Genomic DNA, 23,618 nt, shown 5'->3' on the forward strand with positions numbered 1-23,618 from the left:
TATGATATAAGCAAGACGAGACAAAGGGCATTTAAGGACACAAATAGCAAGAGCTTTTTAAAATGGGAACTTGAAGAATATGTTACCATCTTGACTGCACTGTGGCAGGTTCATGGATTATCAAGCATCCCTGTGTAGTCCACCCCATTTATATCAATGAGAGTAGACTAACAGCACTACCTAGACAGGATTTATAGCAGGTCTGTTGTATTAGGCTACATCACTTGTAGCCAGGTGTACTTGAAATTCCACCAATCTGTGCGCCGTTAAGAGTTTTTGTTGTCATAGCCGTTGTAACCTTGAAAAAGAGAGCTGGCCTTGCCCGCACGGGAGAAAACACTCTGTAAATGAGTCGTGTTCTCATCCTGGCATCCTGAGTGCCACTACACACCACTGTCCCTTCAGGGCACGCCTTTATACACAGCTGTGTGACTGTGTTTACTTATAGTCTCATAAATCTTCTTATTTCGGTCTGGTTAGGACCTGCCAAACAGGGCCCATGAAGAATAAGACCTCATCAACTTCCCATTGTCCTTTCTTAACCCCCTTTGATGCTGTAGACTGATGGAAAATGCAGGAATGGAGTACATACTGTAAACATGCACACACAGACACACACCTGTTCCATACACTTTCCAAAAACAAAACTGAGTGTGGCATTTCTTTTGTGTGTGTGTGTGTGTGTGTGTGTGTGTGTGTGTGTGTGAGTGTGTGTGTGTGTGTGTGTGTGTGTGTGTGTGCCTGTATGTGTGGCAGCCTGTTGTTAACGCTGCACTGACCTGGATGACAACAGCATGAAGTTAATGGCTTAAAAGTAGGCAGCTTTCCCAGACAATTACCATCAAATCTCTCCCTCAACGTGCAATCTCGTCCTCCCTCCACCGTTTTTCCAATTTCAGCCTTGTTTTCTCTCCCTCCGTCTCAGGTGCTCCGGGCCACCATCAAGGTGGTTTATCCCCCAGATAGGATCTGCTTCAATCCTCTATGTGCCTCTCTCTGTCTCACACAGTTGGGAAAAAAGTTATCACTTTATGATTGACTGGAGGGCTGGCTATAAAAGCCTCTGCTGCACAGGCAAAGGAGAGAAAAGGAGGGCTACAATGTAAGCTTTCACACCTACAACTGGTCTCGCTGTGAGGCGATTACAAACATCCAGGGGTGGGACTTTCACATGCAAAGGCGGGGTGACGTTTTCCACATAAATACAGGCAGTGCGTCGAGGCTCTACATGACCCCGTGAGTGACTCCTCATCAGTTTAGGACCACAGTGATTCAATTCAGAACGGACCTGAGAGGAAATCCTGGAAAATCAAAAGACAATGTTGGCTCTTGCGCATCTGACTGTGGGAATCTGAGCGTGCTGACACCAAGAAAATGCCTGAAGATGAAAAGTCAATTGTGAGGGAAAAGAGCGAGAGAGTTGATTTTGACCTCAGAGAAAGTGCACGGCTTCAAAACCGCATGAATACTGCGGGAGACGCGCATCACGCCACCGGATAGTGGAGAGGATACAAGGCGACAGGTAGGTTGAATCCCATCTACGAATGTCACATTCACAAGAAAGCGATGTGTTCATGAAATGAAATTTAAACTCTTGCTGTGTTTGAGAAGGATGTAGCTGTGAGTTCATTTTTTTTATCACAGCTTATTTCACTCATTGATTTCCCAACAGAGGACGTTATTATACAGTATGTGGGTTTGTCATGAGCCTTAAAGTTTTATTTAGGAAACTCAGATTTAATGAGCCAGGCATGTGAACGCTTCAAATGGCTCTCACGTCTGTGGGCTATATAGCTATTATAGTTTGCTGGACAAAAATGTCAGAGCTCCACGCAGCCTGAAGGGGACAGGAGCTCCAAGTGTTTGTTTTCTCAACAACATGCTGCGGGCTGCGCGTCACTCCCGTGTTTTGGAGCGTGGTTCAGTGAATCTACACGTCACACCATTTATTTGTGCAACACATTTCACAGCCTCGGGTGGCAACGTCTGACAACTGGTAGTTATAAAATTATTGTTATTTTAGGTCACCCACAAGGCACCAGGAGAAGACATACAGGTAGCTACCGGCCACTCTCACATCAATTATTAGAGCGCCAGTTGGACATTGCTCTCATTTTAGGCTTTATATTAATGCATTCATACATTTACGTCTATTAGGGATACCTTCACGCCCTTCAGGTTTCATACCAAACATGTTACAGGGTTTACAGTTAGGTGCACTCCTGATATCTTCATTTTAGTTTTCTCACAGATTGAAGTTCACTGCACTTACACTCTACATATAACAATAATAATAATAATTGTCCCACTACAACAATGTCTTCATTAAGATAGATGTACCAAGCTGGCCATCAAACCCAAAGCAAAGTGACAAATTATTTGATGGCAGCAAAAACAATGGAAATATGTAGATCCAGAGACAATTTAGGCAAAGACACGTCGACTGGAGTGGAACATTTTTAGCTTTGTTAGAGCAAAGTCAATCAGTCATCCTTTGTGTACCTCACCTCCTGTTGAGCCTTAATTAACCTATTGTGTTTCAATTTTCAGCTCAACATGCATATCATCACATTTTTGTATGGTGAAATAGAGACCTACAGAATATCATTAAACCCCACAATTAATACAAGCTTTTGTACACCGGAGGGATTTCACAAAAATTGATAGCTTTTGCTGAGTATGTTTGGCCCACTTCAACAGTGTTAATGTCTCTTCAAGGCTGTGGGCTACTTGCCACTTGGCTGCAGGTTTTTGTTTCTGTCTTATGGACATCTTATCCAACAGCAGCGACAGTACTGGGAACTGATGTTCATCTAAAGTGCAACTTTCCGTTAAGAGAAACGGCAGGTTGGACGCTTGCCCAGACAATTCAGTGGAAAGTCTCTCTTCTCTCCTGGTAAATACGGGCATCTTGCCCAGAGAGAGCCCATGCATTGTTGTGAGTGTTTAGGTACAAAAGGCATGGCCTGTTAGTTAGTAAGTATTTCATATAATAATTGTAAATTTGTGTCTTTTATCTCATAAGCCATTTTCTACTGTAATCCAAACGGACACCAGCACCTCCTTCAACATGGATGACTACAATTGGATGTCGATATCTGAGAATGTCAGCCTGTCTTCCTCCCAGCCTTACCCCAGCTCCCCCACCCCCAACAATATCTCAGAGGTGGTCACGCCAATGCCCTTAGATGTTGTCACCGCAGTCGTCTACACCATCGTCTTCATCGTGGGTCTTCTGGGTAACACGCTGGCCATCTACGTGGTGGTTCGCTACGCCAAGATGAAGACAGTAACCAACATGTACATCCTCAATTTAGCCTTGGCGGATGAACTCTACATCCTGGGAATCCCCTTCCTAGGCACTAATAGTGTGCTGTCCTACTGGCCATATGGGGATTTCTTCTGCAAGGTGTGCATGACTGCTGACGCCATGAGCCAGTTCGCCTCCACCTTTTGCCTGACGGTGATGAGCATCGACCGTTACCTGGCCGTGGTTCATCCTATTCGCAGCGCCAAATGGCGGAAGCCACAGGTGGCCAAGGTATTCAATGGCATACTGTGGGTCGTGTCCTTTCTGATTGTGCTGCCGGTCACGATCTACTCACATGTTCAGGAGGAGCTCAACACCTGCAACATAACCTGGCCTGAGCCACGTGAATTGTGGTCCATTGTCTTCATCCTCTACACATCCATCCTGGGTTTCTTTGGTCCTCTGGTTGTCATCTGCCTCTGCTACCTGCTCATTGTCATCAAGGTAATGGGATAGATAAGTTTGGTTTGTATTGGCATTTAATTCAATTCTGTGAGGTTCTGCTCTCATAATCTCATAAAACTTTTCAACCAACCATCTCACTTTCAGGTGAGGTCAGCAGGTGTGCGTGCAGGCCTGACTAACCGCCGCAAGTCGGAGCGTAAGGTGACGCGCATGGTGGTGATCATCGTGTTGGTGTTTGTACTTTGCTGGCTGCCCTTCTTCACTACCAACATTGTCAATCTGATTCATATCATCCCTGAGAACAAAACCACCGCTGCAGTCTACTTCTTCCTGGTCATCCTCACCTACGTCAACTCCTGCGCCAACCCAGTGCTCTACGGCTTCCTCTCTGACAACTTCAAGCAGAGCTTCCAGAAGGTGCTCTGCGTCCACAAACCAAACGGTGTTGGCACTACAGACCACATGGGAGGGAGAAAGAAGGCACCCAAGGAAAACCACAATCCTGTTTTCTCACCCAGAAATCACACACAGAATGGAAAAATCCAGAGCATTCAGGTATGGCACAAACAGTATTCATGTGATCCTTGCAATTTCCGAGAAAAGGCATTCTTCTTTATTACCACATTTTAGAGCAGGCATAGTCAGGCATTTCAAATTTCAGCTTCTGATGCATCGAATAGTTTATATTTCTGTCTTTATTGTATCCCTAATCTCTGTGTCGATTTCAGCAGCCTGCCCAGATGGAGGTTATTGGGGACCTTGACAGTGCGCGTTTAACTTCAGAATCAGCGGTGAATAGCCAGTCAGTGCTATGAGTTTTCAAGCTGACACACCATGTACTACTGCACTAGCACATGGGGACGATTTACTCCTGGACCTTTTATTGATTGGTATTCCTGGTCTTTATTTGCTGATCCTCCCTCTCTGACTGGGACATTTGTGGAGAGGACAAGAGGAGCAAAGTAGGAGAGAAAACTACATTGAGCTTACATCATAGAGCACGGCATTTGTTCTTTATATCTTTGTACTGTTACTAAAATGGCAGCATTGTACAAAGCATTAGTTTATGTAATGATGTAAGAGCTAAGTAAAATACGAAATACAGTCATGAGACATTAAAGTGCTGTAATTTCTCATATAGCTGTATTTAACTGCAGAGAACTTTTATTTTCAATATTTTTTTGTTTCATTTTCTGCTGATGGTTTTTGATATTAATGTAAATTCAACACTTCCTCTATGTTTACCTGTTATCTTGATAATTCAGTATAATGTACATTCCACATCACTAAGAGGCATCGGTGCAGGAAGCGTTGAGTTGACCGCACAAGCTAGCTTCACACGTAATGACTGGAATTTTTTATTATTATAAATTAATCAATGAGTGAGAACAGTATTTCTGTGAAAGCAATAGTTTCACATTTTTGGAAATGTGCTTGTTAGCATTCTGACGCAGAATTACATGAGAAGATTGACACCACTCTCATGTCTGTCTCACTCTCCGTTAAATAGGCTATAAGGCTACATCCATTGTAAGGCCAGTTACATGCGTCTCGCACGTCTCGCAGCCTTGTTGGTTTGTCATTTCCAATCATTTCCTTTTCCGCTTCCTTCCAAAACACACCAGTGATCAGATAGCCAATGTATTTATTAGGACATATTTGATTATTCATCTTGAAATTAGAAGCAGTTAATTTGTCCAATCAAATGTTATTTGGAATGACTAGCTAACCCCATCCATAACACAAAACCACACTTGAGCATATAGCTAGCAGAGCAAACGTCACATTACTGAAGCTAAAGAGGCTCCAACTTCTGTTTCACTGGGACTTTAATCTTCTCATCTAACTCTCAGCTAGTAAGCAAATCAGTGTATTAAAAAGTGGAACTGTTCCTTTGAGAAAGAGAAACTCAGAGTAATGTGGAGATGTACGTCATGCTGAATTTACCATGTGAGCCATTATAGTACAGGTAATTTCACCCTGCTCAGTGACTTCATTGGGCGTCAGGCTTTTATTTCACACTAGCTATCATTTGAAAGTCAGCCATTGTTCTTTTCTTAGTTTGAAAATGTACAGTATTTAATTTGTACTCCATAACTAGAGTGAGCACTGTTCTGCTGGTTACTGTAAGTCTGGTTAAAATATGTTGATCATGACAATTATATTTATTTTGGCTTGTTAAGCTTTTAGTGAAATTTTGACTTCAATGTTACGAAGCTGTGAAAAAATGCCTTGAAATAGCACAGCCAAGTATTGTCCTATAGTGGATCTATCTCTTCTCTTCTTTCTAAATCAACTTCCACTGGATTAGACACCATGGTGAAAATTTCCACCTTATCACACCCTGACTCGCCGTTCAGCTGTTGGACTATGAGCTTTTGACATTTGATGCCAACATTACTTGGAAGTTGCTGGACAACACTGTGGCATCTCCATCGTTGTAACTCGAGCCAAGCAAGACCATGTTAACAATGTTTATGGTCAGTTTGAGCGTCTTTCAAAAAGGTGGACCTGAGGAAATATGGATACCTTACAGGAGATTAGGGATTGATTTGTGTTAGAAACACTGTGAATTTTAAAATAATAGGTCATTTTGAATAGGGAGTCTTGACATCCTCACACATATAACAAAAATGCTAACTCAGTCATTCTGTTAAAGGCGCTGTCGTGACTATTAATAAATGATAATAATATTAATAAAATAAAAATAAAATTAATAAAAATCAAGTCTGTGTTGCATGCTCACCCTGGATTAATCACACAACAATGTAGGGCTGCTGACGTGTGCCTGCATGAAAAAAGCTTTTATGTGTGCATCTATCTCATGAGCAGACAGTTGATGTTTATTGTTGCTGTTATTTATCAATATTATGGCAAGTTTATGTTGCGGACTGAAGCACTTTATTGTGTCATTTTTTGGATTTTTGTAAATGAAATTAAAGTAGTTTTATTGCAAAAGTAGAGGGAAGAAGAAGAAGAAGAATCTTTGTTCTCAGGGCAGGTCATTGGAACGTATTTGTATGTATTATGTGATGCGACTTTAGAAGAATGACTTGCCACCAAAATAAAACATTTACATAAAAATCTGAAAAGCTGATATCAGCAAAATTAAGGGAGGAGTTCAAAGTTTCCTTGTGAGCTGATTTTGTATCTGTTGTTAATGGTGGTGGGGTTTTGTTTTTGTTTTTCTCCCAGATTAATGATCTAGCAGCCCTTTCACTGTTACTTTAATAAATGCAACCATATCAAAACACAGTGTGGAGTGCAACTTATTTTAAGGCTTTAAAAAAGCCTCTGGGTACCATGACCTCAACGTGGGCTACTCCATCTTTTATGTGTGCTGTAATAATTTACAAGCCTATGGAATAAATCTTTCATCACTTGACACCTACCAGTGTCAAGCTTCACAAGAAGGATGTAACACTGCAGGAAGAGTCGGCTCGGCAGAAAGGTGTATTTCATCAAAGAAAAAGTTCAAACAAATCCCCCTCATCAAGACATTGCTCCACAGCACCACTAGATGTCAAAAAGTCACACTTTTCAAGCTGCAATTAAGTTTGGTTGATGAGAGCGATGAGACTCAACCAAGAAGTAAATGTGCCTGTCGTGCTCTGGCGTAACATCCTCTAGGGACCCTCCTGCTTTTTTAAAAATCCCTTTTTTGAACATTTAAAAATGAAGCGTATGGTTTTTTGAAGTTTGATGAATTGATCTCTGTCGGTCATTGATTCATTGATGTCTTTTTCCATCTTAAAAAAGTTAAGTATAGATACATGAAGGTAAGAAGGATTATGATCTTATATAAGTCATTCAGTTTAGGACAATGACATGGTGGCTATACAATGTTTTTATTATTTTTGGATTTTTTAAAAAGACGTGTATTTTGTGTTCCAGTGAGAAGGTACAATCATAATGTACTCCTCATAATAAAGAGTACTAGACACTGAACTTGAACATAAACAAAAGCTAACACATTCATTTACAGTGATCTTGATAAAACTAATGACAATGTGTGACTTCTTAAAAAAAAATATATATATATACTTCACATTTATGGAGTGATTGAAGTTGTAAATGAAACGTTTTCTGTTGACAGTGCCATAAGTTACGTGCCATAGTTTTACCAGTCCTATTCTTCAAAGTAGAGCTCACATTTTAGTGTCCTTGGGGCCCCGAAACCAAAATAAAGAGTGAAAATGCATCTTGAAGGGAAATTCTGGTCTCCATCGTGGAATTGTGATATATCACACTATCACTGACAGGATTTAATGCAGCGTTCATTCAGACACGCTTATAATATAGCCTATGAACCACATGCGTCTTTAGTAACATCCATCATCTTCTCCCCCTGAACCTTTTCCTCTTCGACTGCTATTTTCTCTATTTTCTGCTGCTCCTTAAACTCACCTTCCCTCGTCTGTAGCTCTATAACATATACTGTACTTTCTTTCTCAGCCCTTATTCCATGTCTGTTTACTGACAACCTGTTGTCGTAGCTGGGCGTGGGGGTAGAAACAAATTCTGTGCCTTCTGCAGCTTCTGGTTACCTTGGTGTTTACGGTCATGCGGCTTTGTTCCATCAACCTCAATGTCAAGCAAAAGAACCAGTATTATCATCAAACAAAGAAAAGAGCATGTTACACTACAACTGTGTTTTGACTCTGAGGTCATTCTGAGAGTCTAAGTCTAACATTTGTTTAAGGGATTAATGTTTTGTTACTGAATGAAATAATGAATATAGTACATGCACACACGTAAACACATACACTCACTTGTTCTATATTTTCCTCGTTGACTCCCATTGTGACTAATTAGCCAACAAATCTCAGAGCTGTTTTTTATCTCTGTGCAGAAATGGCATTGATTTAATCCTCCCATTAGCTTGTATTACTAAAAGAATAAACAATTGTACTGTACATGCCTGCTAATGCTCTGGGCAGCTTTTGACTTTGGTTTTAGAAGGTGAAGCAGAGACAACACAATGGACATATTTCATCTGACATAATCCCAAAAGAGTGAGTAACTCCAGTTATTTCTGGCTGTCATAATCAGTTCCCCTCAGCCCCTGTCTCCTGCCCCTGCTCACAACTCCCCAGACCTGCCGTCCTCTAGCTGTCCACCAGATGTCCTCGGACTCCCCTCCTTTTCACATCACCTGACTGCCCCTCCCATCCACACACCTGTTCCCATTTCTCATCAGCCCTGCAGTAACCATGCTACAGCCAGCATTGTGGCATGAACGGTGAAAAACACCTAGTTACTTGAACAGTTGTAGTGTAGTTTTTCCACCAATGGCAACAAGGGCCGACAAGCCTATTCCACGCACACACACAAATGAGATTTGTGCTTTTTCAGTAGTGTTTACAATATTCTTTGGTTTACAAGAGGAAAGACTTCAAGGATGAAGACAAAATGGTTGTTTTGGTAAATGCATGTCTGGCCCACCTCCGTTACAGAGCAGCGCACTGCCACCTCTCCGAGCTTTTCTACGGGACCTACCGGGACTAGGGCTAGTTGTTTATGTGTTTACAAATGGACGAAAATGTCGCCTACGCGGTGGATGAGACAGTCCCAGACGGGGCTCCCAAACAAACAGTCTGCTAAACGCAATACAATGTACAGCTTGATAGTTTGCTTTAAATGGATGCAAAGTCTTTGGATGACGGATGCTGGCAGATACAATTCTCCCATTTTGCACTGAAGACCGCGCACTGGGGATGAATTCAGATAAAAACCCTTTTCATTTCATCTCATAGAAGAACACCTGAAGCCTCCAGATACCATTTTTCAGTGGAACTTGAAGAGGCACCGACTATGTCACAGCTTGTATGCGGGCCAATGACAGCCTGACATACTGCATTGTCCAGTCCCCCTCCTCTATATCAAAGATGTTTTTGCAGTTTTCACGACATACACTCAGCAAGCCAGTGTCTTCAGTACTGAGAATCACAGACAGGGTTAGCAAGTGACATCCTCTTCTTGTGTAAACCGCACTTATAAAAGTTCTTCCCCATTTTTGCTGATGCAGTTCATTCTAACCCATAATTTACCCATGATTAACTTTGTGAAGCAAAATTAATCTTGTGAGTTAATTACTGCACAAACCACATCTAGCATCCATCATCCTCTTCCCTATGAGCTGCCTTTTTTCTTGCCTTGTTGAAAGTGTGACCAGTCAGCACACACACACACTGATTGTATCATTTCCTGTCATAACCATCATCGTTAAAAGTATGATGTATGATGTATGATGAAGTGCTAATGAGGTGTATACTCGTGAAAAAGACGGTGTTGGAAGTTCTGGTAGTTGATGCAGCTAAGGTATCTATTGTGCAAATGTGGTGGGGGGGTTTTGTGAGATGTTTTATTTGATCTTTTTTTATCTCTTTCTTCTGTGAAACTAGCACATACATTATCAAGCAGTAAATAAACAAACCTGTCCAAAGAGGGATCGAAAATTAAAGGCAGCACGAGCATATCAGTCAAAAATATTCTCAATACCTCATGAAGTTGCTCCGCTTTAGATACATCACATTCATGAAAACTGATTTAATTATTTAGGGTAGTTTTGATAAGGTGTTCATGATCATGCAGTGTCATGTTCGTGCTCTGGGCTCAGTATCACCTCCAGGAAATCAATCGAATTCATTTTAAGGCTAATATTGAGCGGGGACACGTCCTATCATCAACATTCTAGTGCTGCTGGGAGGAAATCAGACACCAGGAAACGGACCACACCTGGCTTTATGGACACACAAGATGTGCTTGTTGACACTGTGAAGTCATTGAGAGGATTTTGCCTCACTAAATAAACAATATGTCAGTCTATGAAGTGACAGTGAAGGAAGGAATTTAAGCATTTATTTTGGTGGAGGTGAAAGAGACGCTACAGGTCGCTGACATCTGAAACTTAACTTTTCTTCTCTTCTTACAGTGATGCAAAAGCTCCCCCAAAAACATCAAACTCTTAAGTTGAGGTGATGCTGAAGCACATTTAAAACCTTCAGGCATTTATGAAAATGAACATACCTGTTTTCACTGCCACTTCATAAGAACATTTTCAAAATAAAAACCTGCAGATGTTTTGCTAAAATCATAGACTTCAATAAAGGCGCAACACACACAAAGTCAAGAACACTTTCTCTTGCAATTTGTAGTGTGTTTTGGCTGCAAATGTCTGCATGTAGAGGAGCGAGGAGCATTGAGGAGATCAGAAGGTAGAGACATGGAGTGGGTTTCCCTGTGTGGCTAATTAAAGCTGAGAGCTGTGCCCTTCTCCACCCCGCAGTGTCTTTCCCTCCCTCTGCCAGAGGGAGAGGCAGGATGCCTCTTCCCATTTCAATAATGCATGAGAGAAAGTTGCTCCAGTAAACCAAACCAAAGATATACGCATGAAGTCCATCTCTTCTTTGTCATTCAATATCAGTTTACCTCTCTCTGTTATATATCTAAACATATCTGTTTTTGAAGGAACAAGACAGAATTTGGAAAAAGTCATTTTTAAGACAACATCTCAAGAAAATAGTATACAGTGCTACAAGCCTCATATAGTAGAAGGAATATTGTCACAGCAACCGAGACGTTGGACTGCGACTGCTAGAGTAATCCAGTGATGATGGTTTTAGGACTATAAACTGTCATGTTCTATATTTGTTCACATAGCATCAGTCCACATCATAGCACCATGCAGGCTGGAGCTTTGAGCAGACAAAGTGGCCTTTTTCTCACACAGGTTTCTTTCTCACCTACGCCCATTTGATATTTCGGTGACACCCTGTAAAACTGTACAGCAGTGGGAGGAGAGGCGCTGCAGGGAGTGCATCAGTGTGTCAGAAGCAATTAAACCTGGTAAAAAGCATGTTTGTACTTTTTCTACACTTTTTACCAGAAGATGCACATATAAAACAGACCGTTCAAAAGCTTAGGAACCAGTTTGGTGGATGATACATTGGAAAATTTAACATTAATACAGATTTGACAAATGATGAAGTGAGAGCTACAACTCTCTGAGTCTTACATTTTGTTTGTTGAAGTTGATACATCCATTGAAAATTTGTGGCTAAATGAATAAACTGTATCAGGGGAACAGCTAAAATTTGTAGACATTTGTTGTGTCATATGCCTAAAAAACCTGGAGCTTATAAATAACATTGTCTGTTGTGGACACTGTGTGTGTTTGTTGACTCATGGAGCCTTTTAGGTGAAGCTGTAACAAAGACTAAACTTGGACTTTCCCCCCAGGGATTCTCCTCTGATGGCAGCCTCTGTCTCTTTTAATATAAGCACAGGGCCACTGAGCCAAATACCTGGCTGGTGCTGTTAAACAAGCGTGTGTGTGTGTTGCTGACAGACGACTGACAAACCCATCCATGACCTACAACAGAAAAAAAGGTTGTGGTATCACCACAGCTTCCCATCTGTTATTCTATACCTTTCGCTTCACTAAACTCCCTTTACACATCCAGGAGCTGTCAATCAATGAACCCCAACTCCCCCGCAAGCCGATTATTATTATTATTATTATGTTGCACTCTCCAGTCTTTATGTCTCTCTGTCTGCAGGGAGACAGATATGGAGGGCAACAGGAAACTGAGAGCTCTTTCAACATAATCAAGGCTCGACAAACATGATTAATGTGCTCGCTGTAATTGACGTTTAATCTCTTCATCAATATGCAGGCTTGTGTGTGTGTGGGAGTGTTTGTGTGTGTGTGTGTGTGTGTGTGTGTGTGTGTGTGTGTGTGTGTGTGTGTGTGTGTGTGTGTGTGTTCATGTGCGTGACTGAGTGAGTGCACGTGTCCCATTATTTCACGGAAGTCTTGTAATTGATATAAATCTTGTGCTCCGAATATCAGGCGGCCACTTTTGATCTCAAAAACACCCACAGGGCAAAGCAGCTTGTACGTCCTTAACAACATAGTGTTTTCATTTATTTCAGTATTTCAGTGCCACATATCTTTGATGTATACACATCATCGTGACTGAGAAAATGCTCGCTGTGCTGGAAAACATCTGTCAGAAGTTTGGCGGGTCCGAAACTTGGCAAAAAGACACTGTTTGGCAGTTTTTGCAAAATTCAAGAAAAGAATGTGCAACATGGAGGGGGGGGGGGCAAAACATCTGTAAAGAAAAACATCACAACATCTGTCTTATTGTCTTTGTCTATGTCTTACCCTGGACCTCATAGAGTTTCTGAGGTTTTGAGTCACTTGTGTGCTGGAATGCAGCTATTCACTGTGTCCCCATGCAGATTTCATAAAGTGCATCTTCAAAAATGTACCTAAATGATTTTGATTATGATTGATATATATTAAATAGTGAAGAAAATGGTTTCCAGTTTCCTAGAGCCCAAAGTGATGTCTTCACATGTCATGTTTTGTCCTACCAAAAGTCAAAAATATTCTGTTTACAATTGTAGAAAACTAAGAAAAATGTTTGAGAAGCTGGAACTAGGGAATTGTAGTATTTTCTCTTTAAAAATTATTCAAAATGATCATCTAATCTCACTGCTGGTAGTTCATCTGGGGTCAAAGAAATGTCAACTGGATTTGTCACATTTCAGGACACGCTAACACTAAACCTCCAAGCAGAAACAATAACAACATAAAATACTGTTGTGTCAATGTGTTATCTCTGCTGAAATTGAATTAATTAAGTCCCCCATGAAAAGGAGGATCCTTCCTGGCCTGATTGAAAAGCTGGAAACTGGTGTATTAAATGGAACCATCATCAAGATTAGACCATCTATCAGCAAGTGGGTGTACGAGTTAAAAACAAATGGTGAGCGAGTCAGTAGAGCAGATAAACACTGATTTGCTTGTGTGTGTTCCCCAGAGGAGCTGATAGAGGAAATGATGCTGTGAGCCAACGGAGCCATCGCTGTGGACAGGAACATCTGTAGCACAATGTTAACAAACTGAGATTGGCTGTTTGTTTGTCATTGCAGTAAAGCTGTGAGCTCTAACTGGATCTAACTGGATGTGTATTGATGTTAATTGTCCATCAAGAATGAAGGAGAGGTTTACATATTGCAAAACTGCATATTTACTCCTGAACATATGAAGCTCAACAACAGACATGGCTGATATAATTCTGTCAAAAATGTGTTGTTTTAAAGACAGTTTTCTGCTCTGGAGACCAGTTTATAACCTGTTACTGTAGAGCTGTTCATCCCAGCATCAAGGTGGAAATAATAAACAAACTGTGATCAAACTGAAGCAGTCCGACGCATACAGAACAAAATGACCATTTTCATGGTTCTTTAGTCTTCACACAGATTACAACTTAAATTTTTCAGTGGGAATAACAACTGAAGTTGAATGAATGTTGTTACAGATTGTTATTATTCTGTGTCTAATAAATTAGGCTATTTTTTGTCATGTTAGTATTGATGTCAATAATATCTGTATTAATTATATACACTCTGTTAACAACCAATAGCACACCATGTCATGCACTCCAAGATAATACTACCTTTTTGTGGATCATGATTTACTTGCGGGGGACACGATATCGTATGGTTTTATTTTGAAAGGTTTAACCGGAAGTGTCAGTATGGTTTTATGTCTGCCTTGACGGTAGAGGAGTAAGACTGTTAACCTGCGTGTTCATAGAAATCTGAGTGAGTGTTCACTGCCCTCCAGTGGTCACAGCGAGGAACTACAACATTGCAACATTACAACATGGTGATGATATCATCGTTTGCGATATCACTATATACACATCATTATTAATGTGATAGGTTTAAACAGGTTTAAATATTACAGTTGAATCTTGTTAATTGATCAGTGGAGAAGTGAGAAGATTTATGTACAATTTACATCATCGCATTTCTTTCATAGTCCATCATGGCAACAACTCGGTACAGTGTGCAGAACTGTGTATTTGCGTACTTTGAGGCAGGAGTCTGTATCGCCCTCATCAACCACTTTGCGCCACCTCGGGGCAGTGTTGTATCATTTTGAGTCCTCCCTGTCTTCACTGAATATTTCACTTTCCTCACAGAAACAAACAGGTAGTCGGGCGAGAGGGAGGTGGTGCTACTGCGCACAAGGCGCAAACCCTGCGCAAACCACAGTATAACTGCGTGCATATTCTCCGACCAGTTGTCATGGATAAATGTCGACGGAGAGGTGAGCGCTCGCTGATCTTTTCGACTCCAACACGTCTGCAGATGCTCTGAAGTCTGTGCGCGCTGCGACGGATCAGTTTTGGAGTCGCCAGCAGTGCGCCTCGGCTTGACACAAGACATACGATCTGGAGGACTGGTCGCATCGTTGTCTTAAAGTTTACGTTCGCTGCCTTTTTTTGCATGTGCTTTTACAGTGGGATTTCTTCTATTGAGGTGCATCTGGAGCTGTTTACATTGTGTTTTTGTGTGTTTCTCTAATATGGGGGAAAGCGTGCGCATCGGGCTGATATGTTTTCGCTCCGTGGAAGTTTAGCCCTGCGCCCGCTCCCCTAAACTCTCATCTTTACTTTTTTTTATCATTGTTTTACTTGATCTGAACACTGCAGGAGGTTTAAAACGACGGTAGGAAATGACCAGTGAGCGGAAACCACGGCTTTGTCTCATGGCAAAAGCGGAGAACGGGTATGGATTTCACTTGCATGGCGAGAAAGGGAAGAGCGGACAATTCATCCGCAAAGTGGAGCTCGGCTCCCCCGCAGAAGCGTCGGGGCTGCGGGCCGGGGACCGTGTGGTTGCAGTGAATGGGGTCAACGTGGAGAAAGAGACACACCACCAGGCAAGTACATGTGCACTCGCATTTGTGCTTTTACCTTCTGTCCCAGGAGTTGATGCCAGTGCGGTGGTGCATCAACAGGTCACACTGGCGGGGGTGCATCCTGACACAGAGGGACGGTTTCAGTAACAATCAGGCCAGCCAGGCAGCCTCCTCCTGGCGTGGAGAAAATACAGCGTGCGAGTTATTACTGTGGAAACTTTTTGGCTTCCCTTTAGCCCTGACGAGTTTGCCCACATGAAACCAAGTGCAACTTTTATTAAAAACCTGTTTTTGCCACAGTGCCACTTTCCAATCACATGATCCATTTCATATGACTAACCTGCACTGTCCCTTTGTTTTGACAGAAGGTATGCACTGACAAAAGACTTCAGGCAGGCTGAGAATACTGTTGAGTTACATATTGTTCCAGACATTCATTTCTCTCATTGTGAAAATCAGCAAGTCACTGTTTACATGTTAAGTCCTGTAGATGCCTCAAAATGTCTAAATATAAATCAGTCACAAACTGTCTCCACCTCTGTTTGCATGCTGGCTGGTGGTCAGATAGAGAAAACAGGCTCAGATAATCATTTTCCCAAGCTCACAGACACAGAGCAACAGCAACAACCTCTGTGTATATTAGATTTCTCTGTAACTTTGTTGCAGCAGAGATAAAAACAGATCATTATTGTGTTTGAGCTCTCAGAACAATTCTGCTGCCCTGGTGCTTTACATTTTGGTCAACATCTTAATCGTTAGAGACACCTTCTGAAAGAAATCTCTTCTCTGCTCAGTATGTTGAAAGATGCTTCTATAAAATGATTTATATGTAAATGAATGATGTGAAGGATTGATTCAGAGCATGTTTTGGACTCTTCCTTATCAGAATAATATTCTTGGGCTTCAGTGAATGATTAAATTCATTTTAAAAACAGTAAAAAATAAAGTTAAGTTAAGGAAAAGCAAGAAATTCCCACATTTGAGAGGCGGGAACCATCGAATGTTTGGCATTTTTTCTTGAAAAACAGTTAATTGCCCTCTTATAGTACATACAGTCTGACATTTTGGTCAATGTTTGTATATTTCTATCATCACCACTCTGACAGGCACATCCACACGTCTAAGAAAAGTGAGAATGTGTTAAAAACGTGTTCTAGCACTGACTGGATGCTTCTAGAGAGACCAGTTATCCAAACAATGTTCTCTTTGATGTGATTGGACTTTTCTTTTATAGGTGCAGTCTGTGGTGGTTCTTTGTGGCATTAATTTATTGTGCATTGACACTTATGTTCTTCTTTCATTGCTGGTCAAACTAAATGACCTGTAAATTACAACCAAGTGTCACACGTCCCCTCCCTCAGGTGGTGCAGCGGATCAAAGCCGTGGACAATGAGACCAGATTGCTGGTGGTGGACCAAGAGACACATGAAAGCCTGCGCAGCCTGCGCCTCACAGCCACGGAGGAGATGGCCGTCCTCGGGGCCGCGCCTCCTTCCTCCTCCACCTCTCCCCCAGCCTCCCCCTCCCTTCCCCCGTCCTCGGTCCCATCCTCCCCCAGCAAGAAGCGGGAGAACGGCTCGGTGTCCAAGCAGCCGGTCTCACCGAGCAGCCAGGTGCAGAAGCCCACCAGGAGGTCCCCGTCCAAAGCTGCGAAGAAGGTAAGCTGGCCCTCCACCAGGACATTAAGAGTCATAGCATCAACATTGTTACCATCATCATCATCATCATCATCTTTGTTTGTTTTCTACTTACTGTAAAGACTGTGCACTCTTTACTTTCTGTAACGCTGTTGTTGGTTCAATATTTACTGGTATGTGATTTCTAAGGGGGGATCTATAGGTGGATCTATAAGGAGTATTGATCTATTAAAATGTGAGGTTCTCCTGGTTTGCTGGATGTATGAAGTGAAGCTGAGGCTCACTTTCAGGTTCATGGAAGCTGACCTCAAAGTAATATCTGTTGACCTCTATTGACCTGAACAGCTATTGAGAGCTGCAGCTAACATTTATTTCATTATGGATATTTCTGGCAGTTATAATTCTTGATTAATCAATCAGACATTTGGTCTATAAAGTGTCTGAAAATATTAAATAAAGCCCATCACAATTTCCCAAATCCCAAGTTGACATATTGAAATAGTTTACAGTCAAGTCAAATCAAGACACTCTGTTTAACAAAATAATAAGACAAAATAAATCAGCTAATATTCACATTGCTGGAAACAGTGATTTTACTTGCAAAATGACTTAAAGGAATCGTTTGGAAAATCTGCTATTCGCTTTCTTGCCAAGAGTGAGACGACAAGATCAACACCGCTCTCTTGTCCGCACAGTAAAGTAGAAGCTATCGCCAGCAGCCGGTTGTGCAAAGCTAAGCTAACCGGCTGCTGGCTGTAGCTTCATATTTAGCATACAAACATGAGAGTAGAATCAATCCTCTGTTCAGTCAGTCAGTTTCTTCGTGTAAACAAGATGATGATAAGGCCTCAAATAACAAATAACTAATAACCAGCTTTAGCCTGAAAACAGAAGTTTCTTCAGACACTCAAACAAAGCATTCTTAGAGATTTGTCAACTCCCAAACACAAGAGTTAAAAATACTAAATGCATTAGCAAACAGATTGCAGGTAGTGAGTCAACTCTTTGAACAGATTCTCCTCCGCTCAGACATGCTTCCACCCCAGACTTGTTTTCTTGCTGCTTTGCCAGTTTCAGATTAGATTAGTAGATGTCATGCAAGTTTCCATCCTGTTCCGCAGCCTCTCATGCATGTATGTCTGTCTATGAATGTGAATGAATGTGTGTGTGTGTCCTGAGGGGAGAACATGGCTAGCTGAAAGCCTTCCAGATGTTATGTTAGAGGTCAAAGGGGGGCGAGAGAGGTCAGCGGGTGGGACCCGTCAGAAGTTAGGAATCTGGCGATGGACAACGCAGTGATTTTCTGAATGCCTTCATATTATAGATATTCACGTCATCCTCCGGTGTTTATTTAAACACACTCGTTGTCACAGTTGGTTACATAATGCTCAATAGTCATTTGATGTGTTTTTATTTTTATTTTTTTAATTCACTGTTTGATTTTTCCCTGTTGAAAACAGGATGTGTTTCCGTCCGCTCTGTCTCTCCTGGAACACAAAGATCTGATCGGCTTTGGTTTCACATGGTCCCTATGAGCGAGGGACGAGGCAGCTCAACTTCTGCTTTCTGCATTTACACAACATGTGTTTTCACTTAGGTGTGCCCTGCCAATATGTGCGCAGCACTCAGGCACTATTTCTACCACAGTGACAGGGCCAATCAGCTAAATCTTAAATGTGTGTGCGTCTTTGTTCAGCTCTGGCTTTTGTGACCTGTGGGGAGAAATCCCAGTGCTTGGTGGGGTCGGATTGGCCCAGCTAAGGCCCAGGAAATGCTTAGAGGTTTCTCGTTTCAGTCTTTAATGGCTCTAATGAAAGAATGGAAAGAAGTGGCAGGATGAGCCAAAAGTGCAAAAGGCAGTGCAAAAAGAAAAGCTTGACTGACCATAAACCACCTCCTGTTCGAGCTGCAGCATTGAAACCTTCCCCTGTCACTCGATTGGTACCTTGTTGGTCTGCGAAGAGTTGGATGTCTCTGTTTCCCGTCCCATCTCGAAGGAAGCTCTTCCACCACAGATATGCAGACTCAGTATTGACACTACACACTGATGCTGCATATTATTTCTTGTGTGTAGTAGTCATTCGTCCATGTGGCTGGCGAGGAGCTTTGGCAATTAATGCACTGTAATTACCGCAACAAAAGCAGAGGGGAAAACAGACTGATCAGCGATTACAGCGATAACACTATTAATCACCAAGTGAACAATCATAGCTGAAAGGAATGTAGATGAATTGCTCCTTCTAATTCTTATTCTTGGTGGCAGCCTGTCTTTCATAGCTGTAAAAGTCGACTCAGTTTGCTGAGATGTTTCTTTTTGTTTTCAAGAAATGGGCAGGAGAGAAAAAGAATGAGGGAGAGATGGAGAGACAGAGAGCAGACAGCATTTGGACCGAGGGAACCCAAGACTGAGAGCAGCCAATAACAACCTTGAAGATTTGTTGGAAGAAGTTTCAGGAAGTGGGCCCCCCTCAGTGGGGCAGGAGGGAGTGGGGAAAGCAAAGGTTTGCAGGGCAGTGAAGTCACACAAGAGGGGGAGAGTTAAAGAGTAGAAGATAGACTCAACTGTTGGAGCTGCAGCAGCAACTGTGACACACAGCTCATGGAGGCAGTTAAGGTACTTTAAAACTCTTAACATCCGCTTGCTGCAATTTGGATCAAAATTTGCACTCCTTCTCTGAGTCGTAACTCAGTCAAATATGAACACACAGGCATGACTTGCACTTCCCGAAGATGTACATTGTCTCCGATGGCCATCAGGAATAAATATCCATAAATCCACTTACAAATCATAGAAAAAGCTCCTTATAACTCCAGTACTTGCCTGAGAATCATCACATTGATCCACACCCACATCCATGGGTACATTGCAAACTGGTACTGCTAGCTAATTCGGCATACTTTTAATGGTGACGATTTACCAAAATATAAGCAAATATAGGCTAAAAAATATGGGTTCAAGTTGGAGCCCACAGCTAACTGACTACATGGCGATATTACACTTTACTTCCTGTTTATATCCCCCAAAGCCCCAAAATTATGGGAACTATAGTTCCAAAACTTACAAGCACTATTATCCCCCAAATAGAAGAAGTGGTCTTGTCAGAGGATCCCACAGGATCAGACTTGAACCCTGCTACAGAGGGAAAATGAGGACTGTGTGTGTCAATATTAGAAATATGGCAGTGGACTCGAATGCCAAATTGTGTCAGCAAAACTTGAGAAAGTTTTACAGTTTGTTTTCTTTTTCCCCTCCTCTTTGTGAAAGCAACAGAATTTCTTGCAGGTTGCAGTCTAAGGCCCTGAAGGACATATAACATAGACTCTACACACACACACATTTACAGGCATGTACATGGTCACAGCAGAAACCTGTGGGTAGACATGAACCTTTTCTGCAACTTTAATCACTTGCACATTTCCCCAATAAATTTCCCCACTCAGGGCTTTGTGTGTGTTTGTGTGTGTGTGTTCCCCAGGTTACATGACACTGCCTGTATATTTCCTCTGTTTTATGGCCACTCATCCCCAAGGTTTCTTTTTTGTTTGCCTCTGTGTCTGTGTGTGCACATTCTTGCATCTACATTCAATACGCAGTATGTATAGATAGATAGGTTGTGTTTTTACCCTCTCCATTCTCTTACTGCATTTCTAACTCAATATCACAAACTATAAACCTTGAACAAAAACCTATTTTCTTTATTTTGCTTTCTTCACCAAAGCTCTCCAGCACAACAGGATTACAGTCGAGTCATAATGGGCTGTTGCAAATCCAATGTTCAGGCCTTAATAGGCCTTTACTGTTGAACATGACCAACATTGTTACACATCCTTATATAAACCTGGTCAACGTATGGGCTTGTGTATAGCCAAAAGGGCCGACGTTGGAGAGAAATGTTGCTGTCACTGAGCACATCACTCATTATTTAGCTACTTTTGACCCACACTCAACAATTTAGTCTGCCTTTTGTGCTCTTAAGTCTGCTCACCAAACCCCTGAGTTTAAAGTTACATCAAAAATTGCCCTGGCTGTCGTCCTCATCCAACCAAAGTTAATATCCATCAATCAACTTTCCATAGTTAAGTATATAAGTATATTGAAATTGAAACCCAAGTCAATTAAAGTTGGTTCTATAAAAGAGACGTATAAAAAACACTTTAAAGACATGCTCTCAGTCCATCTCTCTGTGAAAAGTTTAGAGGAAATTGTGTTAAATTGAGGCTCAGTTCAGTCACTTTCTTAGCTATCATCTCTCCAACAATTTTCTGTTCACTTTCTTGCTCAATCATTGGCTAATGGGCCCGATGGAAGCCAGCAGACTGCATCGAACACATTTAACAGAAACAATGATTGATGCTGGAGTCTGCTTGAAAGGCAGAGACGTTTCAAGGGCAAGAACATCATGACTCCAGTTTGGGGTATATTGTCTTACCTTAACACACATGTGAGGTGTCAGTGCTCTGTCTCCGCACTTGTCTTTCTCCACTTTACACACACACACATGCACTTAGGTGTGTCATTAACACTGAAGCTCAAGATAAAGTGTCAGGTGTCACTTTCTCACCAGAACCTTTTTTTAACTCGCAAATGTATACACATGCACAGAAAATTAATCTGCAACTATTTTGATAATTGATCATCAAGTCATTTTTCAAGAAAAAAAAATGATGAGGTGCTCAAATGTGGGAATTGGCTGTTGATATTCTTGACTCTAACTTTAGGTTTGTTGCCAGCAGAAGTTGCATCCCTCCATCTTCATTGTGTGTGTGCTTGTATTCATTCATTTCTGTGCAGGAGGTCGTGGTGCTGACATCCTCACACAAACTGAACTTTGTGCAATCATTCAAAAGCAGAACCAGCTTAAAATGCATGTTAATTGGACAACTTTTCAACTCATGAGGAGGCTAAATTAACATGTAACGCAAATATTATGCAGTGCAGACAGACGGATTGACAGAGACATACAGTATGAGAAGTCATCATCTTCCTGGCTTGTTTTGGGGCAGGTGTTGTCTCTCTGGTGCTCTCCTCTCCCTGGCCTGAATTTTCCCTCTCTGTTGGTGGTGAGGCCTCCACCACACACACACAAACACATGGCGGTCGTTTGTTGTTGTTCTTTCCAGTCCTGCTGCACTCCTGTTTGGTATAACACTGGGTTTGTTAGGAAGTACACGGAAAGTTGTTGCTATGGTAACAGTCAGCATCAGGATTCATGCACTGGAAAGGATTGATGTAAATTGTGTGAGAAAGGGAAAGAGAGAAAAAGAGAGAAGGGAGTAGATGGCGTTTTGCAGAAACATGCATCTCAGGACACAAGACTTTGTTTCTCTTTGATATGTCCATCATGAGTTTGACCTTTATTTCCAAGAGCTTTGGAGCTCATATAATGTTTTGGCTCAGTCAGACAAAGAATCTGTATGAAACTGTTGTGGTAGTCCAGATGATTGATCCAGCTGCTAGCATACAGACTAACATGTGAACAGCACTTTGTGTTGTAATAAACTTCACTACATCATGTGTAGGATTTGCAGAGGCCTGTTAGAGATCATCTGCTCCCTGTAGAGCACTCACACACATCTGTTAAAACAGTTAGAGAGAGAGGAGGGGTGTGTGTGTTCATGTGTTTTTGCACAGTCAAGAATGTAATACAAAATAACGTTTTATATGTTTTATTTAGTTTGTGTGTATGTGTTTATGTGCATATTTGTGCATTGGGCTATGGGAGGACACACGTGTGTCACAGGTGGTGAAACCGTAACAAACTCTGATTTCCATCTAAACACCAGCAAAGACTAAACAAGTCCAACATGGAGATGAAGTACACAGTTTTCAAAAAAAAAATCCTCCTACACAGAACGTCTGTAAATACTTAAAAATGTGCATCTTCGGGTATCTTCTTTAGTATTTTAGTGAAATAGATCTGCGTGAGAAAACCACAGTTTGTAAGGGTCAAGGCTTGAGGTCATGGGGTCAGGGTTGAATAAACACAAATATTAACACTCCTGGATCTGTGAGAGAGAAAGCAACAGAAGAGGTCTTTGCTGACAGCAAACAGAAGACAAATTAGAGGTTCTGTAGCAGTGATGGACCCCGAGAACGTGCTGCATCAGACACACATACACATGCCAGAAACACTGCTCTCTATGTTGATTTTCAGCACTAAAGAGACCTACAACTGCAGCAAACATCTGTCTCAGTGTTTCCTCCATGTCTTTGCAAACTGCTCTCATTTCTCGTTCGGCACGTTATTCTTTAAATGTCCCTTTGGCTTGTGGTCTTTGTGCCCCTGCTACCAAAACATGATCATCTCTGGCCATTAGTTCATAACAATACAAAATGAGATGATGGCTCAGGTCAGGCTCGCTGACATCTCTTCCTTGTGCTGTTCCCTGACTCAGTTTCTCATTTTGCACAGTATAATAGGGAAAAGATGTTGCCTGTCGGCTCTAATGTATCAGTACACAGCACAGGAGTCGTCTGGAGGTAGTCAGCACTTCGGCCTGTGTGATCAGCTGTGCTCGATTTCTGCTACCCAGACGTACT

General features: G+C 41.8%; 2 protein-coding genes across 2 annotated transcripts in view; both read left to right on the plus strand.

Moving 5' to 3' along the window:
• The first annotated feature begins 1,250 nt into the window (after positions 1 to 1,250).
• On the plus strand, positions 1,251 to 6,966 carry LOC139300078 (somatostatin receptor type 5-like). The gene is made up of 4 exons (XM_070923060.1): positions 1,251 to 1,522; positions 3,026 to 3,754; positions 3,860 to 4,270; positions 4,447 to 6,966. Exons 2-4 carry the CDS (start codon positions 3,071 to 3,073, stop codon positions 4,528 to 4,530), a joined length of 1,179 nt encoding a protein of 392 aa, XP_070779161.1. The 5' UTR covers positions 1,251 to 1,522; positions 3,026 to 3,070; the 3' UTR covers positions 4,531 to 6,966.
• Positions 6,967 to 15,197: 8,231 nt separating this feature from the next.
• Positions 15,198 to 23,618, plus strand: part of LOC139300233 (Na(+)/H(+) exchange regulatory cofactor NHE-RF2) — a 29,517-nt gene continuing 21,096 nt past the window's right edge. Inside the window, exons 1-3 of the mRNA XM_070923255.1 lie at positions 15,198 to 15,461; positions 16,802 to 17,098; positions 23,095 to 23,109. Of these exons, the coding sequence (XP_070779356.1) occupies positions 15,255 to 15,461; positions 16,802 to 17,098; positions 23,095 to 23,109 (519 nt within the window). The 5' untranslated portion in view covers positions 15,198 to 15,254. The remainder of the gene's footprint in view (positions 15,462 to 16,801; positions 17,099 to 23,094; positions 23,110 to 23,618) is intronic.

Source organism: Enoplosus armatus, chromosome 17, assembly GCF_043641665.1.
Source record: "Enoplosus armatus isolate fEnoArm2 chromosome 17, fEnoArm2.hap1, whole genome shotgun sequence".
Lineage (NCBI taxonomy): Eukaryota > Metazoa > Chordata > Actinopteri > Centrarchiformes > Enoplosidae > Enoplosus > Enoplosus armatus.

Excerpts from the sequence above, each read along its gene's own strand:
- LOC139300078 (XM_070923060.1), top strand. The coding sequence starts at position 3,071 with ATGGATGACTACAATTGGATGTCGATATCTGAGAATGTCAGCCTGTCT. Across the intron at positions 3,755-3,859 it reads ACCTGCTCATTGTCATCAAG|GTGAGGTCAGCAGGTGTGCG; the intron begins GTAATGGGATAG and ends TCTCACTTTCAG. Across the intron at positions 4,271-4,446 it reads GAAAAATCCAGAGCATTCAG|CCTGCCCAGATGGAGGTTAT; the intron begins GTATGGCACAAA and ends CGATTTCAGCAG.